At 44.6% G+C, this 8,648-nt stretch overlaps 1 protein-coding gene across 1 annotated transcript; it reads right to left on the bottom strand.

The window, feature by feature from the left end:
* Nucleotides 1–3,708: 3,708 nt before the first annotated feature.
* Nucleotides 3,709–8,319, bottom strand: KCNJ8 (potassium inwardly rectifying channel subfamily J member 8). Its single transcript, XM_054386545.1, has 2 exons — nt 7,955–8,319; nt 3,709–4,609 (listed from the first exon to the last, which is right to left on the bottom strand). Exons 1-2 carry the CDS (start codon nt 8,317–8,319, stop codon nt 3,709–3,711), a joined length of 1,266 nt encoding a protein of 421 aa, XP_054242520.1.
* Nucleotides 8,320–8,648: the final 329 nt, after the last annotated feature.

The following is an 8,648-nucleotide window of genomic DNA, read 5'->3' on the forward strand; positions in this document are numbered from 1 at the left end:
ACATAAGCATTTTGTGGAGAAAAATTAACTCTTACCTGCCTATGCAATCAACCCACACTCCTGTGATAGTTTTAGGTTGTGCCTAGATAATTTTCTACAGATCTTGAACAGAAAGTGGTAGAATGTAAATAAATTACTATTGGATATAACAAGGGAAATAATAAGGTCTAAATAATCCCATTGGGCAGACACCTAACATAAAAATTAGTTTTGTACACTAACTTTCTCTCTTATTGACTGATTCTCTCTAGCAGATACTAGCTCTGGCTTCTGCTGGCTTTGCTGATCTTGGCTGCATTGCTTTGTTGTGGCTAAGTATTAACAAATAGCTCTCTCTGCTTTTCTCCTTTCTTCTCTTGTCGCTTGTACAGGGGGAAGGGAGCAGGGAGGGAGAAGCTGTTCGTAGGCCCCTGGTTTGTCCAGGGGGTTCTTGTGTTGTTTATAAATTGTAAATATATGTAATTATTGTATATTTTGTACATAGTTGTTGCATTCCATATTTTGGACTAGTTTTGCTTGTAAATACAGCTTCATCTGCATTCTAACTGAGCTGGTCTGGCAGTTTTATGTTGGGGGGTAATTTCAACCCACCACAACTAAGAAATCTGGTTTAGAGTAGTGCAAATTTACTCTATCTTTGCCTATTTCACTGCCACACACAGCCACAGTGCTCCCCATCAGCTTGCCATGAAGACCAATACCTTCCTATGAAGGACACTGTCCAAAATACTTGGGGAGCCACATTGCTTCGCAGTGTGCTCATGGGGATGACTCACCAACCCAGGGCACCGATACCAGGGCCCTCACTGACTCCAGCCCCAACCCCACGTCCACAAGCCTCAGCATCACTCCCTGAGAGTCTGGTGACCACAGCTCCTGGGGTGAGCTGCCACCCAGCTTATCACAAATCCCCAACATCATGTTTGGTGACCGCAAGCATCTGAACACCAGGCTAACACACACTTGTGGGATGCCATGCTGGGGCTACAAAACTCTGCTGCTAATAGTGGCAAAGCACAGAATAAGAGTCTAGCAGGACATGATTTATTGCTTGATGATGCTTTCCTAACCCCTGCTAGTGTTTTGAAAATATCAGGCTCCACAGAGAATATGGTTTGTCAAAAAGAATGAGGGCTTTGTCACTTTCGTTATATAATAGCTAATGTCTTTCTCTCTAGTCAAACTTCCTTTCTGGTCTTGGACTAAGTACTTTTTCAGCTTGCAGAAACAAGCTTGTGGAAAGCTTGGAAACTGATTTCACAACATATCCTCAATCTTAATTGTGAAGGAAGACAAGACAAGCAGAATTAGCCACGTTTTTCTAGTCAATGAGACTGCTGTGTGCATATCTCTTTCCAGATGGAAAAGCAAAAGAACGATTCCTTGCCTGAACTTTGGGCAATACAGATAAAGGCACATGGTTTTGGAAAATACATTTAAGAGGGCTCAGTCAAGTTCTGGCCTCTGAAATGACCCAATGGACTACTGTAGGATGTGGTGTTAGGGTATAGGCCTAGTGCATATATGAGGTATTAACTAAACCTGAGTATATTTCTGGCTCTCTTGCTGTAGGATGTCTTGAGTATCCCAGAAAGTTGGAGTTAACCCTTCTGGGGATGGAGCCAAGCAGTTGGTCCTTAAAAGTACCATGGAAAAGGTTGGGTTACAAGAAGGACTAGAGTATAGAAGAATGAGTGGAGGATACAAAGGAAAAAAAGGAAATTAATAGGGAAAAAATCAGAGATGGAAGAAATCATTACTGACACTTTATTTTGTAGAAAAGCTGCTTTTGTACAGCATCTGGTTTAACCATGTATTGAACAGACAGCCACAGAGAAATATACAGCCCTGAAAACAGAGGCCAGAGACAAATTGTATATGCTTTGCCCTGACTCTTCTTGGAAGCTACAGATGTTCATTGTTCGGACACACAATAGACAGATTAGTAACTCCAGATGTTCACCATCCATCCTCCCACAACTTTAGTGGGTAAGTGAGGGAATGAATGCTTTTAGCAGAAACTTCAGTTTCCACTGCTGCTTCAGATGAAGTATTTTGTGAATGTTTATGTTCTGGAGAGCTTACACTACAGAGCAATGCCCCTCTGTGTCACAACTCAACACCACATAAAGCACAGAACTGATTTCCAAAGAGAATGAGGATTCAGCAGCACTCTTGGCTATTTTACCTGATAATAATAAGCAAATACGAAAGTATTTAAATGGTTGAGTGGCTTGGAAAGTTAGTAGAAAGAGAGCACATGAGCCACACACATAGCAGGGCAATCCCTGCAAGGAATTTGAACAGGAATTTGTAATTATATTTCTTATTCAGAGAGGAAAAAGGACACATCATTTCATCATTACCAATTGTGACACAAGCAGCTGTCACACATTTATTTATTCCTGCAGAAAAAAGTTGTGATGACATTTTTGGGAAGGCTCTAGATAGGAAATGCCCTTTGAAATTTGAAGAGAAGAGCTGTTTACCACCAATTCTCCATGCTGTATTATAAAAAATGCCACTGGTGATACACTGCTTGAAAACAGCCATTTAGCAGCAGCACCCAAGTCCCTCTGAAAATTATTCAGGTACAGGAAGGGACTTTTTACAAGGGTCTGTAGTGCATAGGACGAGGGGGAATGGATTGAAGCTTGAGGAGGGCAGATTGAGACTGGAGATTAGGAAGAAATCCTTCCAGTGAGGGTGGTGAGACACTGCAACAGGTTATCGAGGTTTGTGAATGTGACCTGAATTTGCTTTGCCTGAATTTGCCTTTGGAAAAAAAAGACCCGGAAAACTGAAGGTTGCATTGGGTTGGAAGGGACCCTCAAAGGCCATCTTGTCCAATTCCCCCTGCACTCAGCAGGGACATCTCCAACTGGATCAAGATGCCTAGGGCCACATCCAGTCTGATCTTGAATGTCTCCAGGGACAGTGCCTCAACCACATCCCTGGGCAGCCTGTTCCAGTATTTCACCATTCTCACTGTAAAGAACTTCTTCCTGATGCCCAACCTAAATTTATCCTGCTCCAGTTTCAAACCATTGCCCCTCATCCTATTGCTACAAGCCCTTCTAAACAGTCCTTCCCCAGCCTTCCTGTAGCTCCCTTTCAGGTATTGAAATGTAGCTCTAAAGTCTCCCCAGAGCCTTCTCTTCTCCAGGTTGAATAGCTACTCCTTTCAAGAGATCAAGGAGCTCACCTCCAAAGATTGATATCCAAATATCCTGCTCAAAAAAACAAAAAACCAAAACCAACCAACCAAAGAAAATCTGTGGGAGCTGCTGTATGCAGCAGTTTGGAAAAAGCACTCACTTCTGCCTGCAGGTGGGTAGCTTACACAGGAAAAAAACCAACATTTTGTGACAGCCAGCAGGAGAAGATATGCAAGAAACCCTTGGCAGGAAAAATACGAGAGGAGAACATCGCATGCCATTAAAGCAAGCATCAGTAGACATTATCTTACACGAGTGATCTGTGTTCACTGCAGTGTGTGTGCTACTTTTTATTAACCCATACACTACGTGGTCAAGTGTGTCCTAATGCCATCAGGTGGTGCTTTCAGAAACAGCATCAATAGTTCTTGCTCAGTTCTTTTCTGCGTCGTGTCCTCATTTCCTGAAGTGAAAGAACATTTTACCAAAACCACACAGGTGCCTCCTGCTCCTCCTCCTGAAGCCCACCGACCTCCTCCCAAGCTGTATATCACGTTTCTGAGGCACTTTGGCTGCCCTCAGGCGTGATAAACTGCACTTTGGGCACAATGAGGGAGGGGTTGGTTCTCCGCATGGAGTTGCTCCTGCGGATGGAGTTGTTCCTCCTCATGGAGTTGCGTTTCCGCAGGGAGTTCTGGTGCGACAGCTCGCTCTTCTGCAGGGTCTGGATGAGGATGGACGGCTTCTCGTCCAGCTCCCGAGCGCTGCAACGCGGCGCCGCCACTTTCACCGTGTTGCCAAACTTGGAGTAGTCAACCGCGTACACACCTTCCTCTTCCGTGACGATGGGCACAAAGCGGTGACCCCACAGGATCTCCTCTGCTACGTAGGAGGTTCTGGCCTGTGTTGTGATGCCAGTTGTTTCCACGACTCCTTCAAGGATCACGATGAGCTCCAGGTCCTGGAGCGCCAGGTCAGCGGCGGAGATATCATAAAGAGGACTCCGCTTGTCTATGACGTGACAAATGATTAAAGGAGCCACGAGAAAAATGTTGTTGCTTTCGATTGGGTTATCCACAGGGATATCTACTTGGTGGATGGGTATGACTTCTCCTTCAGGGGTGGTAGTTTTCCTCACCACCTGGATTCTTACCGAGGCGCTGATGATCATGCTCTTCCTCAGGTCTCCCACTCGGAACATAAAGCAGAGTTTGCCGTTCCGCACGGCAATGACTGCCTGCCGGCTGAAGATCAAGGTCTCTGCTCGCCTGTGAGCCTGCGCAGTTTTCATGAATATGCAGCCCAGCATCACAGCGTTGATGATCAGACCCACGATGTTCTGCAGGATCAAGACTGTGATGGCCAAGGGACATTCCTCTGTCATCATCCTGCCCCCAAAACCAATGGTCACCTGAACTTCAATGGAGAAGAGGAAAGCAGAGGTGAAAGACCTGGAGAAGAAGATTGTACAAAGTTAGCTGTAAGGACATTGAACACAAAGTGAGAAGCTATTGAGATTCACTTTCTAGAAAGCAGTGTAAAGACCTATTTGTACAGTCCTGGTACAGGGAAGACTTCTATTAACATTAGTAAAAGCACTGCAGGCCCACTGACTCTGTTTATGTATCATTGGTGTATCTGATGGTGTGTCAGGGTAGAACTCTGAACCTGAGCTCCTAAAAGACCATCTGTACCACTAGCTGACCCTGAGAAGCACAGTAGGCTCTCTGTTCAGGAACACATGCAGCCCACAGTATTAGTCAACAGTGTGGTAGCACCGAGGCTTTCTACCTTCTCCACCCCATGAAAATCTTGGTGGAAAGCAGTGGTTTTAGCAGCAGTGAGCAATCAGCTGGTACCCTGAGATTCTTTCACCAGCCTGTGCAGGGAAAGAAAATGTGGGAAATTGCAGCATTTCACTCATGCTGCCTGAGTCACGATCCCCTTTAGCAGGATTCAGTTAAAGGACCCTAATAGGCTGTAGTGGTGCACATCAGAGGATGCTGCCTGCACCCTTTCCAAAATGCCTTCTGCACAATGCCATAGGGTATATGCCAGGGTCTTTAATGTCCTTTTATAACCAGTTATAACCTTCACCAAAGTCTCTTAAGCCTAAAATCAGTACCTTGGGGTTTATCCAGTTCTCATATGAACTAAGATCACAGTCATTTGATGCTTTGTCATGCTCAAAATGGTTTTACCGGCGGAAAAAAATGTCCTGTCCATGAAGATGGTTCTAAACCATTTGTTGGGTTTGATTTCTTTTCAATTAATCTGCCTTTAAAAAAAAATGTGGGTTTTTTTCATATTCCTATTTTCAGTGAATGTGGGGATCATGAGGAGACATTAAAGCACCATAAGCAATATCAGAGATAGTTTTCTGTAGAATGAGAAAGTTCATCTTCCAGAAAACCAATCATTCTCTGCAGAGATCTCTTTGAGAGAACTTTGTCCTTTTTTCCATTATTTATTTCCTTTTCTATTTTTTTTTAATCTTTGGCAATTTCTCTTGTAGTGAGGGCTTCATGCTTGCATTTCCCTTTGAAGAAATCAAGGGATGAAAAAGTTGATTAACAGAATGCATGTAATGATTACTTATGTTCATGAATATTTAGCATCATGTGGAATGAAGCTTCTGGTTTAAACTTAATTCAAGTAAATTCAACCCAAAGCTCTCAGGAGTAAAGATTCTGATTTCTCTCAACAGTTCTCCTCTTAAAAAAAACCCCATAACTCACACACACACAAAACCAAACAAGAAAAGAGAATCCACCTTTTTGCACCTGAATTCCTGAAGCAGCAAGTTTGTACAGCATTCTCATCATGAGAAGCCAGAAACTCCACACTGTTTCCAGGTCCTTCCCCTCAGAGCTGTGTAACAGTTTTCCTCTTTGGATAACATTTTCTTTCTGTTGCAAAGGGCTATGAGACTTTGAAATTTCTACAGTATTTTGAAAAATTAAAGTTCTAGGCACTGGTTAAAATTTCCAAAGCCAAAACCACATTTCCCATAAATCTTTAATGGCACCTACCCAAGGAAGCTCTCCTGAAATTTATGTGGGCCTAAATCACAGGAAAGCAAGTTAAAAAGTATTTGCCATTATTCTAGCATACAGATCATTGCAATATGAAATATATTTTACATCCATTGCAATATTAAATATATTTTGCTTCCAACAACTCATCATTCTTAGAACTGCCATCAATCACATTGCTATTTCATTACTTTGTCCAAAGCAGTAGCCAGGTTAAGAAGATTAAGTAATTCACCACGCTTGGACATGGACACATGAGCAGCTGTTGGCTGAACCACCCCAGGTACTTGCACAAGGGAGGATGGGTGTTTTGTCATGGGCTAAATCAGCAATCCACTTGTCCTGCTTTTCCACACCCTTCCAGGCTGTACTTGCTGCAGAGGTTAGCAGCCATTCTGGAAGAGCTGCCAATGTGGGGCTGCTGCAACTGGGACTATGGCGAGGGAGCCATGGCTGTGGGACCACCTTGTCCCTGCAGCACGAAGCCCTTGGCAAATGCTCTGCAGAGTGGATGTCCTCCCAGCTCACCCTGAAGACCACAGGTGTGTAGCTACTACCTAATTTAGGCTGGACAAATCCCACAAGTCCTGGCAACATCTGAGATGACATCTCAGCAGGCACAAGCTGGATCATGACATCTCATTTCAGAGGTGACTGCTTATGGAAAAGAAATAGGCAGCACCCCATCCCTTGCCCCCCAAACCTCCAACCTCATGCTTGAAAAAATTCCCATTCCTTTGGCTTGGAAAACCATTTAGCAGAAAAGTATCACAACAAAGAGAGAATGCAATGTCTGCTCCCCCATGAACCACAAACAATGTCCCTTCAAACTTTTGGAGGTACCTCAAAACTAAGTGCAGGAGAAAAGTGAAGGAGATACTCTGATGTCTCAGCTTTCCCTGCAGCCCTGCAGTGTATAAAGGCAGCTGATCTGGGGCAGTGTGGTGGTACCCAACCCAGATTTTTCTAATTAAAAACCTAGTGGCATTAAAAAAGGTTTTACCAATCAGGTGACAAAGCAATCTTCTCACTTATTCTACCTCCAGCATGTGGTACCTCTTCTCTTCCATGTGCCTATCTGTCAGTTTCTCAGTGCCTGGAAAATTGTCATGGCTTTGGGGATGGAAAGCAAAATAGTTTAACAGGTGACATTTCATCCAGCACTCTCTTAAGCTTTTGCTGTCTGCCACATCATGCACACTATGTGGAAACTGTTCCTCCGTCAAACTGCTGGTCTGTGGCTTCATCAAAACATTTTGAAGCACACCATATCTAGCTGTCTGATGAGAATCATCTTGAAAGATGTCTGGTTTTGCCCTAAATGCCACTCTTGTTGCTAGTCCTGCCTGGTGGCTGGTACTCTGCCTGGTGGCCACCTTTCTCTGGAGCAATGAGTGGTGGACACCACACTGGGATGCTCCTGCTGCTGTAAACGTTACAACACATATAACACATACCCACTCTTGTAGCAGGCTCTTAGCTCGACAGGCAAGGTATGTTACCCACAGTGTGGAGACACATGAAAAGCAGCAGGTCTCCCTCTCTTTCAGATCCTGTAAGGAATCAAAGAAATCTACAGTACAGTATTTTCCAAGCCCAGAAGGCTTGTGAATTTATGTAATCTAGAGGAAAACACTGCACTTTTCAATTGTCTCAACCAAACACAACCATTCATGTAACGCAAAAGCTGCATTTTAGGCACTGGCAGGACAGCAGGCAGCTCTACTCCCCCCTTTCTCCATCTCACAGGCTAGACTTTACCTGACACACGTCACACAGGGTGTCCACTTCGTGCTGTTTGTAGCACTTTCTGTGCTTGGGTCCATGTCACCATGGGCAAAAGCTACCAGCCACCACATCATGGCAAAGAGCAGCCAGCTGCACAGGAAGGACATAGTAAAGATGACCAGTGTGTGACGCCACTTGAGGTCCACCAAGGTGGTGAAAATGTCTTGCAGGAATCGCCCCTGCTCACGGATGTTCTTGTGTGCCAGGTTGCATGCCCCGTTCTTGGCGATGAAGCGGGCTTTGCGCGGCCGGTCTCGGATGCGTGGCTTGCGCAGGTTCTCCGCAGCGATCCGTGCCAGCACATACTCTTCAGGGATGATACTCTTCCGAGCCAACATCTTCCTGCCACCATAGTCCACTCAGCGAGGTGCAAAAAGGGGGTGGTGGTCCCTCTGCAGGGTTCACTCTACCCTGCAAAACAGTGAGAACCTGGTCAGGTTTGTCACCTGTGTGCTATGAGAAGAAGCCCCGATTAGGTACCCCCTTCCAACGAGCATTACATTAAATGTCACTGTACAACTACATGTTCTGCAGCACCCTCCCTCTTTCAGACCATCATTTTAATGAAATCAGCTGTTATCAGCTCATAACAGAAACGAAAGATGCTATTTCGAAACTCCTTGCAGGAAGGGAAGCTGCACAACGATCTGTCAGACTTGTAAAGTTA

Source organism: Indicator indicator, chromosome 14 (genome assembly GCF_027791375.1).
Source record: "Indicator indicator isolate 239-I01 chromosome 14, UM_Iind_1.1, whole genome shotgun sequence".
In the NCBI taxonomy this organism is placed as follows: Eukaryota; Metazoa; Chordata; class Aves; order Piciformes; family Indicatoridae; genus Indicator; species Indicator indicator.